This window comes from Hyla sarda, chromosome 6 (assembly GCF_029499605.1).
Source record: "Hyla sarda isolate aHylSar1 chromosome 6, aHylSar1.hap1, whole genome shotgun sequence".
In the NCBI taxonomy this organism is placed as follows: domain Eukaryota; kingdom Metazoa; phylum Chordata; class Amphibia; order Anura; family Hylidae; genus Hyla; species Hyla sarda.
The window spans coordinates 286,284,074-286,308,921 of NC_079194.1; the positions used below are offsets into that span (position 1 = coordinate 286,284,074).

Consider the following 24,848-nt stretch of genomic DNA (forward strand, 5'->3'; position numbering starts at 1 on the left):
CAGAGCCTACAACAAGTACTTATTTTTAGAACTATCGAAAGCGATTCCGCCTATATTGATGTCTATTAGGAAGCAATAAACACTGCAGTACATAATACAACCTACGCCGGTGAGATTGTAAGTGACCAGCAGGACGTTGACCCCTGACTACTGTTTGCAGAACATTAGTCTTGGTTTGTCATGGGGAAGGTGAGGCTACTACCATGTACTGTGTCATTTTAGGAAGTGACGGTTCAGCTTTACCCAGGTGAATGGTAGTGATATCTTCGGCTAGTTCAGTGACCGGCCTGCAGATCCATATTTTATCATTTAAAGACATAAAAAGTAGCATGCAAAAGTCACCTTGTCATATGACACGTTTGTGGTGGCCCAGTAAAGGAGTTGCACCCCTTTACCCTTGCTGTCCTGTCAGGCAGCCTCCATACAGTGACCCCTAGGCCCCCCTGCACATGTACCATATGTATATCTCTAAGTGCCTGTGTTATATAGTGTATTGCATATAAAGTGTGTGTTGCCTTTAAGAATAGTTGACATGTGATTAACCTATTGTCATGTGATTGTAACCCAGTGAGGTGTCAGTGACCATGTGACCAAAGGGTGACCTATGGGATCCCTCAGAGTCTCCACCATATAAGCCCTAGGTGGAGCCTCTGCTCTCTCTCTTCATCTTTGCTGAACCACGGTGAGGTCAAGCCTGCTAGAATGTGTCTGGAGTTTAGAGGAGGCCTAAAGTCAGTCCAGCAGCCACAGATTGTCAAGTCCATCGCCCCACAGGTCAATTCAAAGCCTGGTAAGCTACAGAAGGGGTGAAGTCAGTCATAGTCTGTCATAATCAAGTCAGTCCAAGTCATCCTGTCTCAAGTCAGCGTGGTCTGCATGCAAATTGTCCAAGTCCACTATAAGTCCGAGCAAGCCCTAAGGTCTCTGAAATCACTGGTCACCTCCGTGGGCCAAGCTAAACTATATAGACTCTGTAAAGCTGCCGTTGTTGCCTAACTTGGCATCTGAGTCATTATTTGCCCCCGTGCCTAGCCCGGGATCCAGCGGTATACCTTCGGGTAGAGGATAAACCACACCCTGGCGTCACAAACACAAGGGGTTAATGCCATCTGCCCCTAGGGTAATACCATCTGTCCTCATCACACCCTCACCACACGTTCTTTCAAGAGAGCAGTTTCATTAGGACATTCTCTTTCCATACCACCTGTTATAACATATTGCTATCATAAAGGGTCCACTGAGGTCATTTTTTATACAGTATTCCAGCCATTAGCATTTTCCACCTTACCACAACATAAGTGGTACTTATTACATTGGTGGTGGTCCAACTAATGAGACCCCCAACTGATCATTACCATAGGGTATCCCAATACTGATGTACCAGTAGTCCGACCTCCACAAATCTGATGTATATTATTATTAGTGGCCCCTTTTATTACAACTTATTTCCTAATTAGTTTGGTGGGATTTCAGTATTAAGACATTTATGTCATATCCTTTGATATGGTGGGAAAATGCTTAAACTGGGGGTTAACTACCATAGACAATGATCATAAATCAATCATAGCAATAAGCCATTTGTGTATGACAGTGTGGCAGTCTAAATGCTGGGACCCCAATAAACCCAGGGGCTCTTTCAGCATTTCTTCTCTACAGTACATCTTCCGATTTATAGTCATTGATAGGTTTTGTTTTAAAATCATCTGGTGCCTCTAATTTTTTTTTTATTACACTATGCTACCGGCGCTGTAAGGTTAGTGTAGTTCATAATCTAGTGTCTGTACCTGTGTTTGAAGGATGGTCTTTCAATTGTTATGTGATCTTTGCCCTGATGTTTGTTTTTAGCAGTATACAAAATGATTGTTGTCTCAGGCTTTTCCCTGGGTGCAGAGCAGTCCCAAGACATTACATCACAAGTCAGGTGCTGAAAGGGAGCATGGCAGTGCTTCATTGGGAAGAGCGAGGGAGGGGGATCATTCTTCACAGAGATGAAAGGTAACTGTAGTTTTAAGCATGACAAACATGCAAGGGAGCCTAGCTGTACTGCAATAGGTGGGGTGACTGATGTGTGGGAGGAAGAAAAGTGACCTCACACTTACAGTCAAGGAATCCTGGGACTTGTAGTTGGAGGAAGGGAACTCCAACAGGAAATAGCCCTTTCACATAAAGAAAGCGGTAGCTTTATGGTGGACTTACAACATAGCCATTTAGCCTGAAGACAAGCATGGATCCTTCCTAAGCATGTCCATTGCTGTCTGGCAGGTAAGTACTAAAATCACCTTATGTTGGATAAACCCTTTTAGGCCCATTCCCTTTTGTGGTGACTTTTTATCCAAGGAACTGGGCTCACTTACAATTTTATTGAAAAACACTGTCATGAATGAAGAATGTTATCTAAACCTTCCTCAGGAGAAACCTCTCCCAAAGAGTCAGCAATCTAAATGCTATGCATAAACGTTACGTAATGTATTTGGCAATAAAAGATTAAAAACTTTTGAAATACTTATATTTGTGCTTCAGTAACTATAGGCTGTGTTCACATCACAATTTCTAATAAGTTTGACGTGTATGTTAGAAACGTATTTACAAAACGGATGTAAAAACGCACACCCAATTTTTGATGTTTATACGTTTAAAAAACATATACGTACAATGCATTCAATACGTTGCATATGTTTTTTATGGGATTAACATATACGTGAAAATATGATAACCTTAATTTGCGCCTTCTGAAACCACTATTGCGCATGTGTAGAAGATATGGCGTATACGTTCAACGTAAGTACACACGCATAATACAATTCAATGTGATATTCCACGTATATGTCACAAGTACATTACATAAAAAGGACAAAAAAATCGTGGTAGACTCCGATTATACATAAATATCGTATACATTGATTCAAAGGCCATAAAAAGACAAAAGTAGTCACTACGTCTCTAATATTAAGGAATTATATTTAAGCATGTAAAAAACATATACGCTTTGCTTAGGGACAAAACGTGATGTGAACACAGCCTTACAGATACAAAAAATGCTATCAATTTTGGCTACAACTGTAAGTATAGGGTTGGCAATATAAAGGCCCAGGAAAAGGACTGATATTTGGATGCCAACTCATTTTTTTTTTTTTTATAAAATAGTATGTATTTTTTTTTTTTTTGAAGATGTAACAAAAAAATTAAAGGTTTACTACTATTTTAATAATTATACAATGTGCTTTCTATCCTATGACCTATAGGTGGCAGTGTCTTCTATGTTATATGCTGTTATATGCATCCCAGGCTGCAAGTGATATCAGCAAATGCCAATACAGGATGAACAACCCCAGTGTGCACATTCCTTAAGTCAGGATGCACACAGAAATAAAATACATTTGGGTCCCACATGATAAAACTGGATTGGAGGCAGGATGACCAAAAAATGACTTTGTGTCCTGTATGCCACAATTCATGCAGCAACGGTCTTCTGTTAAATAATAGAAATGTGAAAAACAGCTGTATCACTTCTGTGCTGTGATACGATGACTTAAAGATGGAGGCCCAGAGTCTGAAGCTGTGCTCCCGAGGGTTTCTGATGACATCATGGCCTACAGAGAAATTCTGATTACATCATGCCTTACTGAGTTATCCTGATGACATCATGTCCTACTGAGTTATCCTGATGACATCATGTCCTACTGAGTTATCCTGATGACATCATGTCCTACTGAGTTATCCTGATGACATCATGTCCTACTGAGTTATCCTGATGACATCATGTCCTACTGAGTTATCCTGATGACATCGTGTCCTACTGAGTTATCCTGATGACATCATGTCCTACTGAGTTATCCTGATGAAATCATGTCCTACTGATGTAATGGATAAGCTTAAATGTTTATTTAGAATATGCCTGCTAAAATTGGCACTCACTAACTCACCCTAAGATGGTGTCTAAGATGGGACTACACCCAAGATGATGAGACCCACGTGCTGGGTGAGGAACGCCTGCAGATGGAAGAAACCAATCACAAGGACAGTTATTCATGACGTGTTACAGACTATAAAAATCCCTTTAACTGTTTTAAATACAGGAAGTATCATTTGCTGAGCTGTTTGTGTCAGAATGATTTCCTTCTCTCGTGCATGCACTGATCCTGATACCTAACTAGGAAGGGGCAGATACTCATCTGATACCAGGTCCGGTTCCGATCCATTTCACTGAGAGATCCTGATGACATAATGTCCTACTGAGAGATCCTGATGACATCATGTCCTACAGTGTAATCCCGGTGACACCATGTCCTACTGAGAGATCCTGATGACACCATGTCCTACTGAGAGATCCTGATGACATCATGTCCTACTGAGAGATCCTGATGACATCATGTCCTACTGAATAATCCCGGTGACATCATGTCCTACTGAGAGATCCTGATGACATCATGTCCTACAGAGTAATCCCGGTGACACCATGTCCTACTGAGAGATTTTGATGACATCATGTTCTACTGAGAGATTCAGATGACATTGTGTTTTATTGTGCAATCCTGATGACATCATATTGTACTCAGAGATCCTCATGGCATCATATTATACTCAGCTCAGAGATCCTGATGACATCATATTATACTTAGAGACCCTGATGACATAATGTCTTACTGAGAGACCCTGATGACATAATGTCTTACTGAGAGATCCTGATGACATTGTGACCTACTGAGCAATCTCAATAGTACTGTGCCCTACTGAGAGATTCTAATGACATTGTGTCCACTATTAGGCTCTGATGACATCATGTTCTACTCAAAGATTCTGATGACATTGTGACCTACTGAGCGATCTCAATGGTATTGTGATGTCCTACTGAGAGATCCCGATGACATTGTGTCCTACTATTAGGCTCTGATGACATTATGTCCTATGGAAAGATTCTGATGACATCTTGTCCTACAGAGAGAACCCGATGACATTGAGTCCTACTATTAGGTTCTGAGGACATTATGTCCTACTGAGAGATTCTGATGACATCTTGTCCTGTTTTGAGTGAAGTGCAGACTTTAGCTTGATCTTCAAAATCCATTGCCCACAGGACACTGTACATGTCAAGTAGGAAGCAGATAGTCCAGGGTTTGGTGCATATTAGAACTCTAAATTATTTGGAAGTGATCACTAAAGGTTCCCAGTTGACAGCAAGTATAGATCTTGAAACTACGAAGAGATGGGGCCTTCTTCATGTTCTAGGTAATGTAATCCCTTGAATTTTCCATAATTTTATGTTCAGTGGGGTCTGACCTCTGGGACCCCCATTATCCTAATTTACCACTGTGTCCCCTTCACAGTTTTTTCTTTGCACAACAGTTCTCCAGGCCACCTGGCTGTGCAGGGAACTGCAGTTGGCCCTCATTTACTTCAATGGGGTTGTCCTAAAGTTCACTTACACCGGGGATAGTCAGGTGCCGCTGTGCGGAGATAGACAGGGGAACCACAGGGCTTAAAGAGGTAGTCCGGGGAATCCACAAAATAGGGGATAAGTGTTTGATCCCGGAGAGGGGGCGGGGGGTTATAAGTCATGAGTTGGGGAGACAAGCAGTAGAGATGGACCATTCAACCAATCATCAGGCTGAGATGGGACTCCTGCTCATCTCAGAAGGTAGAGGCTGAAACGCTCCAAGGACGGGTAAGTTGCCAGGCCCCATAGAGGAGTCCATGGCGGTTCCCAGAGGTCGGACCGCCCACAATCATATACTTGTCCCCTATTCTGTGCATAGAGGATAAGTTGAGTTCCCCAGACTACCCCTTAAAGGGGTACTCCACTGGCCAGCGTTCAGAACATTCAGTTCGGAACGCTACGCGCACTGCGAGGGTCGGCCCACGCCCCCTTGTGATTTCACACCCTGCCCCCCGAATGCAAGTCTATTTGACTTGCATTGAGGGGGCGCAGCATGACATCATGAGGGGGACGACACCCGCAGTGCGTGTACAGCGTTGGGAACTGAATGTTCTGAATGCTGGCCAGTGGAGTACCCCTTTAATTTAGTGCTGCAGCCCCTTGCTTCTCAGGATTGGTGGGGGACCCCCATCAGTCATAAAAGTGCGACATATCCTAGTTACACACCATCACTTTATCAGATAAGAATACCAAATACAATAGATTTGTGTTTAAAGGGGTACTTCGGTGGAAATTTTTTTTTTTGTTTATCCACTGGTACCAGAAAGTTATACAAATTTGCAAATTGTTTCCATTAAAAAATGTTCACCCTTCCAGTACTTATCAGCTGCTGTATGCTCCAGAGGAAGTTATTTTCTTTTTAAATTTCTTTTCTGTCTGACCACAGTGCTCTCTGCTGACACCTCTGTCCATGTCAGTTACTGTCCAGAGCAGGAGCAAATCCCCATAGCAAACTTATCCTGCTCTGGACAATACCTGATACGGACAGAGGTGTCAGCAGAGAGCACTGTAGTCAGACAGAAAGGAAATTCAAAAATAATCAGCAGCTGATTAGTACTGGAAGGATTAAGACTTTTAAATAGAAGTCATTTACAAATCTGTTTAACTTTCTGGCAACAGTTGATTTAAAAATTTTTTTTTTTTCCAACAGAGTACCCCTTTAAAGTGGTACTCCGGCTATAAGACATCTTATCCCCTATCCAAAGGATAGGGGATAAGATGCCTGATCGCCAGGGATCCCCGTGATCTTCCATGATGCACCCCGTTAGAATCAGTCCCTGGAGCGTGCTCGCTCCGGGTCTGATTACTGGCGATCACGGGGACGGAGCATAGTGACGTCACGGCTCCGCCCCCGTGTGATGTCACGCTCCGCCCCCTCAATGCAAGCCTATGGAGGTGGCGTGACAGCTGTCAATGCAAGCACGCTCCTGGGGCTGATTCTAACGGGGTGCGGCATGGAAGATCACGGGGGTCCCCAGCGACGGGACCCCCGCGATCAGACATCTTATCCCTTATCCTTTGGATAGGGGATAAGATGTCTTAGCGCCGGAGTACCCCTTTAAGTTTTTAAAATATAGCAATTTGGTGCTGAAAATTATATTTTAAAACTTTCTGGATTATCAGATGCTGGATTAAAGGAAGACCCGTTTTAAAAGTAATACATGGGCTTGTGTAAGACGGCACGGGGGCTCCAGCTTTCTACTGCTATGCAAGGGAAAGGGGCTCTTTTAGTTTTATCTGGAGGGATCATTCTTAACCCTTAACCGTCATAACTATAAGTGGATTTGTCTGCATGCGTAACCTTGTTTGCTGTTCTTCTGAGAGCTGTGTAATGGCGTGACCTGTCTATTCATCCCCACTCCTCTGCTCAGTGTCAGGGTCAATGTAGTCACCAGTGAAGCTGCTTGTCTTTAAACAAGAGGCTACATGAGAAAGCACTCCTTGGAGGATTTCACAGCACGCTGCTCACTTGTCCTCGGCTTTAGAGCCCCTCATTGATCTTATCTCTTGTTACTTCATTGCCGGTCATTTGTTTTCTATGTCATTTGTATGATGGGGTCTTTATGGTAAATGTTGCTACCTCTCCGCCAGAATTTTCCAGGGTTTTGCAGCTCATTAGAATCACTTCACATAAAACTCCAGCTTCCTTTGTGCACAGTCACTTGACCTACGAGTCTGGGAAAATTGCGCTTTTGTTTTTTGTCCTTGAATACAACATATATCCCACCCTCTGCATCCTAAGGAGTATGTCTAGTGTTGTAAAAAAAAAAAAAAAAAATGCACCAAGCACAAAAGCACAAAAAATACAATTCAAATAAAAAAACTAAGCAATGTTCTCTTAAAATATCCTGTGTTTAAACATTGTTTAAAGGGGTACTCCGGCGCTAAGACATCATATCTCCTATCCAAAGGATAGGGGATAAGATGCCTGATCGCGGGAGTCCCACCGCTGGGGACCCCCGTGATCTTGCACGCAGCACCCCGTTAGAATCAGTCCCCCGAGCACGTTCGCTCTGATTACTGGCGATCACGGGGGCCAGAACATTGTGATGTCACGGCCCCACCCCTGTGTGATGTCACGCTCCGCCCCCTGAATGCAAGCCTATGTGAGGGGGCGTGACAGCTAACACGCCCCCTCACATAGGCTTGCATTGAGGGGGCGGAGCGTGCGTCACATAGGCCTGCATTCAGGGGGCGGAGCGTGATGTCACACGGGGGCGGGGCCGTGACGTCACAATGCTCCGATGCTAAGATGTCTTAGCGCCAGAGTACCCCTCTAAGAGTGCGGTGTCCTCTCAAAATAACTATACACACAGCCATTACCTTGGCATTAAAAGTGGGTACACTCCTAAGATGAAATGTACAAATTGGGCCCAATAACTTCAAGCGTGAATAAGAAGCAGGTGTCTTAAATTTGGTCACTAAAAGTTTAACATGGCACCTCATGGCAAAGAACTCTCTAAGGATCTGAAAAATGAATTGTTTCTCTACATAAAGATGGCCTAAGCAATAAAAAGATTGCTGGGACCATTGAAATGAGCTGCAGCCAGGTGAACAAGACCATACAGCGGTTCCACTTAAAACATGGCCTTGCCATGGTCAACCAAAGAATTTGAGTGCACATTCTCAGTGTCATTTCCAGAGATTGTCTTTGAGGAAAAAGATGTTTGAATGCTCCCAGCATTGCTGCAGGGGTCGAAGGAGTCAGTCTGTCAGTGTTCAGACCATATGCCTCACACTGCATCAAATTGGTCTGCATATCTAAAGAGAAAGCACCAGAAAGCCCCCAAACAGTTTGCTGAAGACAAGCAGACTAAGGACATGGATTACTGGAACATATACTGTGGTCCGATGAGACCAAGATAAATTTATTCGGTTCAGATAGCGTCAAGCCTGTGCGGTGGCAACCAGGTAAGAAGTAAAAAGAAAAGCGTGTTGTGGTGGCCCAGTACAGGAGTTGCACCCCTGTACCCATGCTGCCCTGTCAGACGGACTCTATTTCGGTGTCCCCTAAGTCTCCTCTCCCCTTGTATATGTTAAATGGTTAATTATATTTTATATTGTCTATTGTAATGTATAAATACTGTTATGTGCCTTTAACTACTGTGTTAACATGTGTTGTAACTAAGGAAGGTACCAGCGATCACGTGAGAAATAGGGTGACCTAAGGGACCCCTCCAGAGTCTCCCCCATAAAAACCCTGGGAGGAGCTAGTTCAGTCTCTTGTGTAGTTGCTGTTGAGGAACAGTGAGGTCAAGTCCTGAGAGAGTGTCTGGTGTCCTGAGGAGACCTAAAGCCTACCACGCAGCCACGTTTCCACTAATCCGCTACCCCACAGGTGAACGTCAAAACCTGGTTAGCTATATACGGGGTGAAGTCAGTTTAGTCAAGTCAGTCAAGATCAGTCTGTACCAAGTCAACGTGGGCCTACAGCAAATTGTCCAAGTCCACTATAAGTCCCAGCGAGCCCTAGAGTCTCTGAAGTCACTCGTCACCTTCTTGGAACTAACTGACCTGTTAAGACAATTACACCTGTCTACCTCAGTAAAGCTGCCATTTTTCCGTAACTTGGCGTCGGAGTCATTATTTGCCCTGTGCCTAGCCCAGGATCCAGTGGTATACCTTCGGATGGTGAAGAGGTTAAACCACGCCCTGGCATCATGAATACGAAGGGTAAATGCCATCTGCCCCTAGGGTAGCAACATCTGCCCTCATCACACCCTCGACACAACTCACGAACAGGATACGGGTGTGCGCCTTATGCAAAACGTAACCCCCCCCCAGTCTGAACTGTGTCCAGTATTGCCGAAAATTTTCACGCAGATGCGAAAATAAATTGCGCCAGAAAGTGTACAGGACTTTATCAGAGAAAGCTGTTTATTGTGAGGCGCTTGTGAAATAGAGGGGGAGGTGAAGAAATCCTTCTGGCGAAAAAGGTACCAACCCGTCTACGCCAGGCCAAGTGTGATTATGAACTTAAAAATAAGGTGCAGCTCACAACAGAAGGACCGAGGCAGTTAAAGCTAAAGCCGGACCCCAACGGCAACAATAATATAAAATAATGAAAACCTATAGCTTTTGCCTCTAGGACCTCACCAATGGTGCATAATGGTGTGTGCAAAGATAGATATAACAGTGCTTATTCAAAAATTGTTTTTAATTCAGATTTATAAAATTTAAAATGTAATATATAAATAAATAAAACAGTAACAAAATATCACATTACACTGGCATTTATCTAGTGAAAATCTCACTGGGCCCTAGTGAGATATCAAAAATGTAAAAAATATGAATAAATTACCGTATTTATCGGCGTATAACACGCACTTTTTAGGTTAAAATTTTTAGCCTAAAGTCTGTGTGCGTGTTATACGCCGATACACCCCCAGGAAAGGCAGGGGGAGAGAGGCCGTCGCTGCCCGCTTCTCTCCCCCTGCCTTTCCTGGGGTCTAGAGCGCTGCTGTCGGCCCTTTTCACCCCCTGGTTATCGGCGCCGCTGCCCGTTCTGTCCCCCTGACTATCGGTGCCGGCGCCGATAGCCAGGGAGAGAGAAGCGGCGCCGACAGCCAGGGGGAGAGAAGGGGCAGCGGCACCCATTGCCGGCGCCGCTGCCCCGTTGCCTCCCCCCATCCCCGGTGGCATAATTACCTGAGTCCGGTCCGCGCTGCTCCGCTGCTCCAGGCCTCCGTCGTGCGTCCCCGGCGTCATTGCACGGCGCGGCGCATGACGTCAGAGCGCCGCGCCGTTCAGCGCATAGCAATGACGCCGGGGACGCACGACGGAGGCCTGGAGCAGCGGAGCAGCGCGGACCGGACTCAGGTAATTATGCCACCGGGGATGGGGGGAGGCAACGGGGCAGCGGCGCCGGCAATGGGTGCCGCTGCCCCTTCTCTCCCCCTGGCTGTCGGCGCCGCTTCTCTCTCCCTGGCTATCGGCGCCGGCACCGATAGTCAGGGGGACAGAACGGGCAGCGGCGCCGATAACCAGGGGGTGAAAAGGGCCGACAGCAGCGCTCTAGACCCCAGGAAAGGCAGGGGGAGAGAAGCGGGCAGCGACGGCCTCTCTCCCCCTGCCTTTCCTGGGGGTATATCGGGGTATACACGCGCACACACGCACCCTCATTTTTTCATGGATATTTGGGTAAAAAACTTTTTTTACCCAAATATCCGTGGTAAAATGAGGGTGCGTGTTATAGGCCGGTGCGTGGTATACCCCGATAAATACGGTAATATTCAAATAAGTCCATAAATCTGCAGATAAAAAATAAAATAAAAATACAAATAAAATAATTCCGTGAAAGGTGTTTGGATTTGTGGCAAAATGATTGTAACATAAAGTCAATAAAAAAATGAATAAAAATTTATAAAAAAGTTGATGTATGGATGATGCAGAGTATCTCTCACCGCTGCTTCTGGCTTGATCTGTTGTAATAGATAAGTCGCAGCCTTGTGTTCCTCATGTGCCCCAATGAGTAGAAGGGGGCACAGGTTGATATGTCTCCCTTAGCAGCCCCGTTGGCAGGGGGGCGCAAATAGATGTTGCGTACCGTGAGCTCCGCTATCTGACTATCTGGTATTGATCTGACTTTTTAATCACTTTTTAACTTTTTTTCTGTTATATTATAAAAATTGCAATTCTGGGGTTTGGTATTTTTTGTTACATTTACGTCATTTAGATATTGGGATACATAATGTTATATTTTAATAGGTCATACAATTACGCACGAAGTGATACCAAATATGTTTATTTTTATTATGTTTGCATGTTTTTACATAGGAAAAGGGGGCGATTTGAACTTTTAACATGAAAGGGGTCAATGTGTGTTTTAAACTTTTATTAAAACTTTTTTTTTTTTTTTTTTACACTTTATTAGACTTTTAGGAGGAATCATTAGATTCCTCATACAGATGAATAGAGTTCTATTGAACTCAATTGATCTGTGTGCTCTTTGCTCCAATGATAGAGCCTAGTCCAGCCAGGCTCTATCAATGACAGAGCCACGGACACCAGGGAACAGAGGTAAGCCCTCCGGCTACCTCTATAGTGGATCGCCCCCCTGCAATCACGCTGCGGGGGTGGGGGTGGGGGGGGGGCAATCCACCCCACTAGCCCACCAGGGAGCATACTATTAGCGGTGGCCCCCGGCTACTGAAAACAGCCGGGGGCTGCAGAGTATGGAACTGGCACGAGTCCGGAGCCCGCTCCATACACCCCTCTGAGCGCCGCATGCTGGCTATTAGCGGCGGTGTGAAACTTGCGCCCCGTGCAGACGTGCAACCGCGCCTCCCCTCAGCTCTCCGAAGCCAGAGCTGGGGGGAGCGAAGGCAGAGGATGCAGGTCTGCAAGGGGAGCAAGAAGGCAGAGCAGGGGAGATAGGATTACACAGCTTCTCATCTCCCCTCCCCCTGCTCTTCTTCAGAGGACGCTAGTTTCCACAGCCGGGGGTTGCAGAGTACGGAGCGGGCATGAGCCGGGAGCCCGCTCCATACAGACTGCAGAGCGCCGCAGCGCTTTTCAGGTCCGGCCCTAAGGGCTAAGTGCCGGAAAAATTCACCTGCCCGGCGCCCGGAACTGCATGTCCCGGGGGTCAGACGATAGGAATTCCACATCCCTACATTTTGTCCCAGTTGTCAAACCCTAAAAAACAAATGGAGCATGTAAGGACGTTAATTGCAGTGCCACGTGAACTCTGCCCCAGTTCATCAGTTCATCAGCCCTGTGAAGGACATTGGTGCAATGCCCCAGGAACTGCTTGTTGCTAACTCATGGCCTCTGTGGCCACCTTATATTCATCCGCCCTCCCGGACTGGGTGCCGAGGACGTCTGTTGTTAAGAGACGGAGTTTGTGGTGGCCCAGTACAGGAGTTGCACCCCTGTATCCTTGCTGCCCTGTCAGGCGGACTCTATTTCGTTATCCCCTAAGTCTCCTCTCCCCTTGTAATTGTTAAATGGTTAATTATATCTTATATTGTCTATTGTAATGTATAAATACTGTTATGTGCCTTTAACTACTGTTGCCATGTGTTGTAACTAAGGAAGGTACCAGTGATCACGTGACTAATAGGGTGACCTATGGGACCCCTCCAGAGTCTCCCCCATATAAACCCTGGGAGGAGCTAGTTCAGTCTCTTGTGTAGTTGCTGCTGAGGAACAGTGAGGTCAAGTCCAGGGAGAAATACAAAGATATTGTATATAATGTGAGGGGTGGACTCACTTATAGGAGATACTGTATATATAATGTGAGGGGTGGAATCACTTATGGGATATACTGTATATATAATGTGAGGGGTGGAATCACTTATGGGATATACTGTATATATAATGTGAGGGGTGGAGTCACTTATGGGATATACTGTATATATAATGTGAGGGGTGGAGTCACTTATGGGATATACTGTATATATAATGTGAGGGGTGGAATCACTTATGGGATATACTGTATATATAATGTGAGGGGTGGAGTCACTTATGGGAGATACTGTATATATAATGTGAGGGGTGGACTCACTTATAGGAGATACTGTATATATAATGTGAGGGGTGGAGTCACTTATGGGATATACTGTATATATAATGTGAGGGGTGGAATCACTTATGGGATATACTGTATATATAATGTGAGGGGTGGAGTCACTTATGGGAGATACTGTATATATAATGTGAGGGGTGGACTCACTTATGGGAGATACTGTATATATAATGTGAGGGGTGGACTCACTTATGGCAGATACTGTATATAATGTGAGGGATGGAGTCACTTATGGGATATACTGTATATATAATGTGAGGGGTGGACTCACTTATGGGAGATACTGTATATATAATGTGAGGGGTGGACTCACTTATGGGATATACTGTATATAATGTGAGGGGTGGAGTCACTTATGGGATATACTGTATATATAATGTGAGGGGTGGACTCACTTATGGGATATACTGTATATATAATGTGAGGGGTGGACTCACTTATGGCAGATACTGTATATAATGAGAGGGGTGGACTCACTTATGGGAGATACTGTATATATAATGTCAGGGGTGGAGTCACTTATGGGATATACTGTATATATAATGTGAGGGGTGGAGTCACTTATGGGATATACTGTATATAATGTGAGGGGTGGAGTCACTTTGGGAGATACTATATATATAATGTGAGGGGTGGAGTCACTTATGGGAGATACTGTATATATAATGTGAGGGGTGGAGTCACTTATGGGATATACTGTATATAATGTGAGGGGTGGACTCACTTATGGGATATACTGTATATATAATGTGAGGGGTGGAGTCACTTATGGGATATACTGTATATATAATGTGAGGGGTGGACTCACTTATGGGATATACTGTATATATAATGTGAGGGGTGGACTCACTTTGGGAGATACTATATATATAATGTGAGTGGTGGAGTCACTTATGGGATATACTGTATATATAATGTGAGGGGTGGAGTCACTTATGGGATATACTGTATATAATGTGAGGGGTGGAGTCACTTTGGGAGATACTGTATATATAATGTGAGGGGTGGAGTCACTTATGGGAGATACTGTATATATAATGTGAGGGGTGGAGTCACTTATGGGATATACTGTATATAATGTGAGGGGTGGACTCACTTATGGGATATACTGTATATATAATGTGAGGGGTGGAGTCACTTATGGGATATACTGTATATAATGTGAGGGGTGGACTCACTTATGGGATATACTGTATATATAATGTGAGTGGTGGACTCACTTATGGGATATACTGTATATATAATGTGAGGGGTGGACTCACTTATGGGCTATACTGTATATATAATGTGAGGGGTGGACTCACTTATGGGATATACTGTATATATAATGTGAGGGGTGGAATCACTTATGGGAGATACTGTATATATAATGTGAGGGGTGGACTCACTTATGGGATATACTGTATATATAATGTGAGGGGTGGACTCACTTATGGGATATACTGTATATATAATGTGAGGGGTGGAATCACTTATGGGATATACTGTATATATAATGTGAGGGGTGGACTCTCTTATGGGATATACTGTATATATAATGTGAGGGGTGGAGTCACTTATGGGATATACTGTATATATAATGTGAGGGGTGGACTCACTTATGGGAGATACTGTATATAATTTGAGGGGTGGACTCACTTATGGGAGATACTGTATATAATGTGAGGGGTGGACTCACTTATGGGATATACTGTATATAATGTGAGGAGTGGACTCACTTATAGGATATACTGTATATAATGTGAGGGGTGGACTCACTTATGGGAGATACTGTATGTAATGTGAGGGGTGGACTCACTTATGGGATATACTGTATATAATGTGAGGAGTGGACTCACTTATAGGATATACTGTATATAATGTGAGGGGTGGACTCACTTATGGGAGATACTGTATATAATGTGAGGGGTGGAGTCACTTATGGGATATACTGTATATAATGTGAGGGGTGGACTCACTTATGGGAGATACTGTATATATAATGTGAGGGGTGGACTCACTTATGGGAGATACTGTATATATATAATGTGAGGGGTGGAGTCACTTATGGGAGATACTGTATATATAATGTGAGGGGTGGACTCACTTATGGGATATACTGTATATATAATGTGAGGGCTGGAGTCACTTATGGGATATACTGTATATATAATGTGAGGGGTGGACTCTCTTATGGTATATACTGTATATATAATGTGAGGGGTGGACTCACTTATGGGATATACTGTATATATAATGTGAGGGATGGACTCACTTATAGGAGATACTGTATATAATGTGAGGGGTGGAGTCACTTATAGGAGATACTGTATATATAATGTGAGGGGTGGAGTCACTTATAGGAGATACTGTATATAATGTGAGGGGTGGAGTCACTTATAGGAGATACTGTATATATAATGTGAGGGGTGGACTCACTTATAGGAGATACTGTATATAATGTGAGGGGTGGAGTCACTTATAGGAGATACTGTATATATAATGTGAGGGGTGGAGTCACTTATAGGAGATACTGTATATAATGTGAGGGGTGGAGTCACTTATAGGAGATACTGTATATATAATGTGAGGGGTGGACTCACTTATAGGATATACTGTATATAATGTGAGGGGTGGACTCACTTATGGGAGATACTGTATATAATGTGAGGGGTGGAATCACTTATGGGATATACTGTATATATAATGTGAGGGGTGGACTCACTTATGGGATATACTGTATATATAATGTGAGGGGTGGACTCACTTATGGGAGATACTGTATATATAATGTGAGGGGTGGAGTCACTTATGGGATATACTGTATATAATGTGAGGAGTGGACTCACTTATAGGATATACTGTATATAATGTGAGGGGTGGACTCACTTATGGGATATACTGTATATATAATGTGAGGGGTGGAATCACTTATGGGATATACTGTATATATAATGTGAGGGGTGGACTCACTTATAGGATATACTGTATATAATGTGAGGGGTGGACTCACTTATGGGAGATACTGTATATAATGTGAGGGGTGGAATCACTTATGGGATATACTGTATATATAATGTGAGGGGTGGACTCACTTATGGGATATACTGTATATAATGTGAGGAGTGGACTCACTTATAGGATATACTGTATATAATGTGAGGGGTGGACTCACTTATGGGATATACTGTATATATAATGTGAGGGGTGGACTCACTTATGGGATATACTGTATGTAATGTGAGGGGTGGAGTCACTTATGGGAGATACTGTATATATAATGTGAGGGGTGGACTCACTTATAGGATATACTGTATATAATGTGAGGGGTGGACTCACTTATGGGAGATACTGTATGTAATGTGAGGGGTGGACTCACTTATGGGATATACTATATATATAATGTGAGGGGTGGACTCACTTATGGGATATACTATATATATAATGTGAGGGGTGGACTCACTTATGGGAGATACTGTATTTATAATGTGAGGGGTGGACTCACTTATGGGAGATACTGTATATATAATGTGAGGGGTGGACTCACTTATGGGATATACTATATATATAATGTGAGGGGTGGACTCACTTATGGGAGATACTGTATTTATAATGTGAGGGGTGGACTCACTTATGGGAGATACTGTATATATAATGTGAGGGGTGGACTCACTTATGGGATATACTGTATATATATAATGTGAGGGGTGGACTCACCTATGGGAGATACTGTATATAATGTGAGGGGTGGAGTCACTTATGGGAGATACTATATATAATGTGAGGGGTGGAGTCACTTATGGGATATACTGTATATAATGTGAGGGGTGGACTCACCTATGGGAGATACTGTATATAATGTGAGGGGTGGAGTCACTTATGGGAGATACTATATATAATGTGAGGGGTGGAGTCACTTATGGGATATACTGTATATATAATGTGAGGGATGGACTCACTTATGGTATATACTGTATATATAATGTGAGGGGTGGACTCACTTATGGGAGATACTGTATATAATGTGAGGGGTGGACTCACTTATGGGAGATACTGTATATATAATGTGAGGGGTGGACTCACTTATGGGATATACTGTATGTAATGTGAGGGGTGGACTCACTTATGGGAGATACTATATATATAATGTGAGGGGTGGACTCACTTATGGGAGATACTGTATATATAATGTGAGGGGTGGAGTCACTTATGGGAGATACTGTATATATAATGTGAGGGGTGGACTCTCTTATGGGATATACTGTATATATAATGTGAGGGGTGGACTCACTTATGGGATATACTGTATATATATAATGTGAGGGGTGGAGTCACTTATGGGAGATACTATATATAATGTGAGGGGTGGAGTCACTTATGGGATATACTGTATATAATGTGAGGGGTGGACTCACTTATGGGAGATACTGTATATATAATGTGAGGGGTGGAGTCACTTATGGGATATACTGTATATATAATGTGAGGGGTGGACTCTCTTATGGTATATACTGTATATATAATGTGAGGGGTGGACTCACTTATGGGATATACTGTATATATAATGTGAGGGGTGGACTCACTTATAGGAGATACTGTATATAATGTGAGGGGTGGAGTCACTTATAGGAGATACTGTATATATAATGTGAGGGGTGGAGTCACTTATAGGAGATACTGTATATAATGTGAGGGGTGGAGTCACTTATAGGAGATACTGTATATATAATGTGAGGGGTGGACTCACTTATGGGATATACTGTATATAATGTGAGGAGTGGACTCACTTATAGGATATACTGTATATAATGTGAGGGGTGGAATCACTTATGGGATATACTGTATATATAATGTGAGGGGTGGACTCACTTATGGGAGATACTGTATATAATGTGAGGAGTGGACTCACTTATAGGATATACTGTATATAATGTGAGGGGTGGAGTCACTTATAGGAGATACTGTATATATAATGTGAGGGGTGGACTCACTTATGGGATATACTGTATATAATGTGAGGAGTGGACTCACTTATAGGATATACTGTATATAATGTGAGGGGTGGAATCACTTATGGGATATACTGTATATATAATGTGAGGGGTGGAGTCACTTATGGGAGATACTGTATGTAATGTGAGGAGTGGACTCACTTATGGGAGATACTGTATGTAATGTGAGGAGTGGACTCACTTATGGGAGATACTGTATATATTATGTGAGGGGTGGAGTCACTTATGGGATATACTGTATATAATGTGAGGGGTGGACTCACTTATGGGAGATACTATATATATAATGTGAGGGGTGGACTCACTTATGGGAGATACTGTATTTATAATGTGAGGGGTGGAGTCACTTATGGGAGATACTATATATAATGTGAGGGGTGGAGTCACTTATGGGATATACTGTATATAATGTGAGGGGTGGACTCACTTATGGGAGATACTGTATATAATGTGAGGGGTGGAGTCACTTATGGGATATACTGTATATAATGTGAGGGGTGGACTCACTTATGGGAGATACTGTATATATAATGTGAGGGGTGGAGTCACTTATGGGATATACTGTATATAATGTGAGGGGTGGACTCACTTATGGGAGATACTGTATTTATAATGTGAGGGGTGGACTCACTTATGGGAGATACTGTATATATAATGTGAGGGGTGGAGTCACTTATGGGATATACTGTATATAATGTGAGGGGTGGAGTCACTTATGGGAGATACTATATATAATGTGAGGGGTGGAGTCACTTATGGGATATACTGTATATAATGTGAGGGGTGGACTCACTTATGGGAGATACTGTATATATAATGTGAGGGGTGGAGTCACTTATGGGATATACTGTATATAATGTGAGGGGTGGACTCACTTATGGGAGATACTATATATAATGTGAGGGGTGGAGTCACTTATGGGATATACTGTATATAATGTGAGGGGTGGACTCACTTATGGGATATACTGTATATAATGTGAGGGGTGGAGTCACTTATGGGAGATACTATATATAATGTGAGGGGTGGAGTCACTTATGGGATATACTGTATATAATGTGAGGGGTGGACTCACTTATGGGAGATACTGTATATATAATGTGAGGGGTGGAGTCACTTATGGGAGATATTGTATATATAATGTGAGGGGTGGAGTCACTTATAGGAGATACTGTATATATATAATGTGAGGGGTGGAGTCACTTATGGGAGATACTGTATATATAATGTGAGGGGTGGACTCACTTATGGGAGATACTGTATATATAATGTGAGGGGTGGACTCTCTTATGGTATATACTGTATATATAATGTGAGGGGTGGAGTCACTTATGGGAGATACTGTATATATAATGTGAGGGGTGGACTCTCTTATGGTATATACTGTATATATAATGTGAGGGGTGGAGTCACTTATGGGATATACTGTATATATAATGTGAGGGGTGGAGTCACTTATAGGAGATACTGTATATAATGTGAGGGGTGGAGTCACTTATGGGATATACTGTATATAATGTGAGGGGTGGAGTCACTTATAGGAGATACTGTATACTGAACGACCTCTTTAGGGATAAAAGTAAACTGCTATATTGAGCAGCTTGGGCACACAAGCCATGGGGCACCAGACGTGCCATACTGGAGACTAAAAAGAGCAGATGCACTATAGATTTATAGATAGATATGTGAATAGTATATGGTGTTATTGTAAATGTTGCCCTGGTCGATATTCTGATCTCACAGACAGATCGCTTCCTGCATTATAACAGTAAAACATAGAGAGGGACGAGGAAGAATGTCTTAAAGACGATCCTAAGAGACTTCCCGTCACCTGAGAACAAGAGACCATGCACTTAGCACTGCCTTGTAAGATGAGCTGGATTTGCATAGCTGTACCAAGGAGTCAAGGAGCCGGAGGATGGTTCTAGCACACTGTGAAATGAGCGAGCATCATGGGATACGGCTGGATCTATCAGTGACACATTGCTGGTAATTAGAAATTAGATGGGTGCAGGGCCAGATTAAGACTGCCTGCAAGACGAAGCACTTAAAAAATCTTAATCCTTCCAGTACTTTTTAGGGGCTGTATACTAAAGAGAAATCCAAAAAGAAATGCATTTCCTGTGATGTCCTGACCACAGTGCGACCTCTCCTGTCCATTTTAGGAACTGTCCAGAGAAGCATATGTTTGCCATGGGGATTTTCTCCAGTTCCAAAAATGGACAGCAGAGGTCAGCAGAGAGCACTGTGGTCAGCACATCACAGGAAATACGTTTCTTTTTTGGATTTCTCTTTAGTATACAGCCCCTAAAAAGTACTGAAAGGATTAAGATTTTTTAATAGAAGTTATTTACAAATCTGTTTAACTTTCTGCCACCAGTCACCAGTTGATTAAAAAAAAAAAAAAAAATTTCCACGGTAGTACCCCTTTAACACCTGTCCATAGGCTGTCTGGTATTGCAGTCCATCCACATTGACTTGAATGGGGGTTAATTGCAATACCATACACAACCCGTAGACAGGTGTGGCGCTGTTTTAAAAAAAAAAGAAAGAAAAATGCATACTTCAGTGGAATTTACTTAGAAAAAAAATACATATAAAAATACATTTTAGGGGACATTTACAAAAAGACATAATTGGGGGTGAATGGCTTTTCAGGATGAAGGAACAGAGTGTTTTTTTAGTTTCTGAGACGTGGTTGTCTAAACGTGCTTTTTTTAAAAACTATTTTCCCAGTCATATTTTGCACAGCTAGTATAACCCTAACACTAACCTACTTATCCTGTAGGTATCCTGTAGATAGCTTGCACCCTCTATATAGGAGTCAGATCCCCTTGTAGGTAGCTGTCCTCCATAGCTGTCCCCCCACCCCCTCCCGTAGGTAGTTTGCTCCCTGTATGTAGAACCCCCTGTAGATAGTTTGCCCCCTTTATCTAGAATCCCCTATAGGTAGTTTGCACCCAGTCGGATCCTGTGTAGGTAGTTTGCCCCCTGAGGTAGGACCCCCACTGTAGATAGTTTGTCCCCTGTATATAGGACCCCCATATACATAGTTTTTGCCCTGCAGTTGCTTGCCCCCTATAAGTTAAATGGGTTATCCAGGAAAATACTTTTTTATATATATCAACTGGCTCCAGTAAGTTAAACAGATTTGTAAATTACTTCTATTAAAAAATCTTAATCCTTTCAGTACTTATGAGCCTCTGAAGTTAAGGTTGTTCTTTTCTGTCTAAGTGCTCTCTGATGACACGTGTCTCGGGAACCGCCCAGTTTAGAAGCAAATCCCCATAGCAAACCGCTTCTAAACTGGGCGGGGCCCGAGACACGTGTCATCATAGAGCACATAGACAGAAAAGAACAACTCAACTTCAGCAGCTCATAAGTACTGAAAGTATTAAGATTTTTTAATAGAAGTAATTTACAAATCTGTTTAACTTTCTGGAGCGACTTGAGATATATATATATATATATATATATATATATATATATATATATATATAAAAAAGTTTTTTTCCTGGATAACCCCTTTAAATCCTTGCTGAGAAATGGGTAGATTATAGACTAATGCAGCTCATGCGTAAGCTTCTGTCTTTTTTCTTTAGGAGAACGGAACACTTGGTCGGTAAAACGTTGCTTTTATTTCAGATAAACAAATAGAAAGCCGGTGAAAACAAATGACTGATTTAATGAACCCCCCAACATGTTTCTGCTCTGTCAGGCTTTAGTCATCGTCTTTTTTTGTATATTGGTGTTAGCACAGAGTATCTCTGTATACTGTCTGTTCTCCGTGAGCTTTTTATGTACAATGTAAGGGAACATCTTAAAAATAATAATAATAATAGCGCCACAGAGGCTTCTAAGCGACAGCAGATTATGACATGAAACGCGGCTTTGTGATACAATCTCATCCATCCAGCTGTTAATTTCTTACGATTTACCTGCTACACTTTCAAAGCGCCTCAAAAATACCTGTAGAAGTCTTTGATGTCCTGTAGACACCTGCACTGCCGAGACCTCGCTGTCACGAGACTGGCTCAGGCAGCAGGATGAGCGCAAAGCAACAGCTAAAGAAGATCAATAAAAAAGTCAGTAAAGCAGGTATGTAAAAAGGTAAAATAATGCATATTAGGTCCTGTATGGACCCCAATACATGAAAATGGGGGAACATGGAAACATTAACCCTTATTATGGGTTCAGTGTTTGGATTAGCTCCATTTTCATGCATTGGTATGTATATATGTATGAGTTATATATACCGTATTTACAATATTCATATTTTTGTATAGTACTAAAGAGAAATAGTCAGCGCTGATAGGGTTGTTTACAACCCTGTTTACAACCCTATCAGCGCAGACTATTTCTCTTTAGTACTATACGGTTTATATCAGTAGCACAGTGTACGGGGATATGTGCAGATAGGGGATTTGGTGTTCCATTAGATACCAGCGCTCGTGCACTTTATAATAATATTCATATTTTCCTTGTATGGTCATATACCTGCTCGTGTTTGACGGTTACCTAGGCTTTACTCTGATTGGCTCCTTGCTGTTAGCGGTTCTTGCGCTGTCAGTCATCGTTGAACAATCACCACCCTCTGTTTTTTATATTTCATTTTAGGTCCCTTTCTTTGTAGCGATGTTTGATGTTTTATCTGTAGGGTTAGTCGCTCATCTTCTCGAGTCGACGTATTTATTTATTGTTTTACCGCTTATGCTTGTGTATTATTTCCTTTATTTTATACTAGCTGAGTACCCGGCGTTGCCCGGTTTTTCCTTTCTGATCCTTGTTGGGGAGGAAAATAAACAAAGGAGGAAGCTTTTGACTTCATATCCCGTCCTCATATATTGTTGTCATATCCCAACCCCATATCCTGTCCTCATATCCCGACCTCCTATCCCGTCATCATATCTCGACCTCATATCCCGTCCTCATATCCCGTCCTCATATTCTGACCTCCTATCCCGTCCTCCTCTCCCGACCTCCTATCCCGACCTCCTATCCCGACCTCCTATCCCGTCCTCCTATCCCGACCTCCTATCCCGTCCTCCTATCCCGACCTCCTATCCCGACCTCCTATCCCGTCCTCCTATCCCGTTCTCCTATTCCCATCCTCCTATCTCGACCTTCTATCCAGTCCTTCTATCCCGACCTCCTATCCTGTCCTTCTATCCCGTCCTCCTATCCTGACCTCCTATCCCGTCCTCCTATCCCATCCTCCTATCCAGTCCTTCTATCCCAACCTCCTATCCCTTCCTCCTCATATCCCGACCCGTAATATGTGTACCAGGTATTGAAATATCTCCAGCCGTATGGAAGTTATGTGGGAACATACATTTCCCATTGATTTGCATGAGACTTTAAACAAAAACCCCGACCCTCACAAATGTGGGTAGTTAAGGGTTAAATTAACTATCCTATCTTTTAAGTGGACATATAAGTAACATGTGACCAAGTATTATCGAAATATCTCCAGCTGTTTGGAAGTTATGCAGTAACATATATTTCCCCGCTCCTGGCAAATGGGGGTGAGTAAGGGTTAAATCACCTATCCTATGTTTGTTGTTGACATATAAGTAACATGTGTCACGCCCCCTCCCATAGACTTGCATTGAGGGTGCGGGATGTGACATCATAAGGGGGCGGGGCTATAATGTCACGCGCTCCCGACACCGGCTCCAGCGTTCGGAACAGTTTGTTTCAAACGCTGAGTACCCCTTTAACATCCACATTTGTTGTCTGTGTTTTATTTATTAGGTTAGTCATATATGGGAATTTTTATTGGGTTCTATGGGGGAGATTTATCAAAACCTGTGCAGAGGAAAACTTACTCAGTTGCCCATAGCAACCAATCAGATTGCTTCTTTCATTTTGCAGAGGCCTTGGTAAAAATGAAAGAAGCGATCTGATTGGTTGCTATGGGTAACTGGGCAAGTTTTCCTCTGCACAGGTTTTGATGAATCTCCCTCTATGTTTCCATGTATAACTCTATGTTAAGTATCAATGACTCTTCATCCACCAGTAAAACGGCGGGGGACCATTAGAAGGGTCCTTTAACAATAAGTTTATCATAAAGTGTTCCCCTGCTTGTAATCGCAGCGATCAGATGTAATCGATGGGGAAATCTCACAGTAAGGCCATGTTCACACTGCCGAAAATGTGAGGACATTCAGCACATTTACCTAATTGATCGGCACTAAGACCGTTCGGAAATGCACCGTCTCCATAGACGGCAATGCATTTTCCATCGGAATCCGCAGGAACGTTGAATAGGTTTATTCTTTCTGTGGCCAGCGGAATCGGAAACATTTGCTACGGAAATTCTACCGTGTGTGCAGTGCAGCAGAACCCCATTGAATTCATGGGGACTCTGGTGCTGCACAGGGGTTAAGTCCTG

The 24,848-nt window shown here is 42.9% G+C and overlaps 2 protein-coding genes across 3 annotated transcripts in view; one reads left to right on the forward strand and one right to left on the reverse strand.

Moving 5' to 3' along the window:
- CCND1 (cyclin D1) overlaps positions 1–3,668 on the forward strand; it is a 177,362-nt gene extending 173,694 nt beyond the window's left edge. Inside the window, exon 5 of the mRNA XM_056527578.1 lies at positions 3,243–3,668. Coding sequence (XP_056383553.1) covers positions 3,243–3,296 — 54 coding nt within the window. The 3' untranslated portion in view covers positions 3,297–3,668. The remainder of the gene's footprint in view (positions 1–3,242) is intronic.
- FGF19 (fibroblast growth factor 19) overlaps positions 1–24,848 on the reverse strand; it is a 69,994-nt gene that overhangs the window by 20,495 nt on the left and 24,651 nt on the right. The window contains exons 1-2 of one of the 2 annotated variants that reach the window (XM_056527580.1): positions 22,952–23,100; positions 22,424–22,518 (exon numbers count right to left, since the gene is read on the reverse strand). The gene's annotated coding sequence lies outside the window, so the exon portion shown is untranslated. Of the gene's footprint in view, positions 1–22,423; positions 22,519–22,951; positions 23,101–24,848 lie in introns of those variants that run through there. The other variant, XM_056527579.1, reaches the window with a different exon arrangement.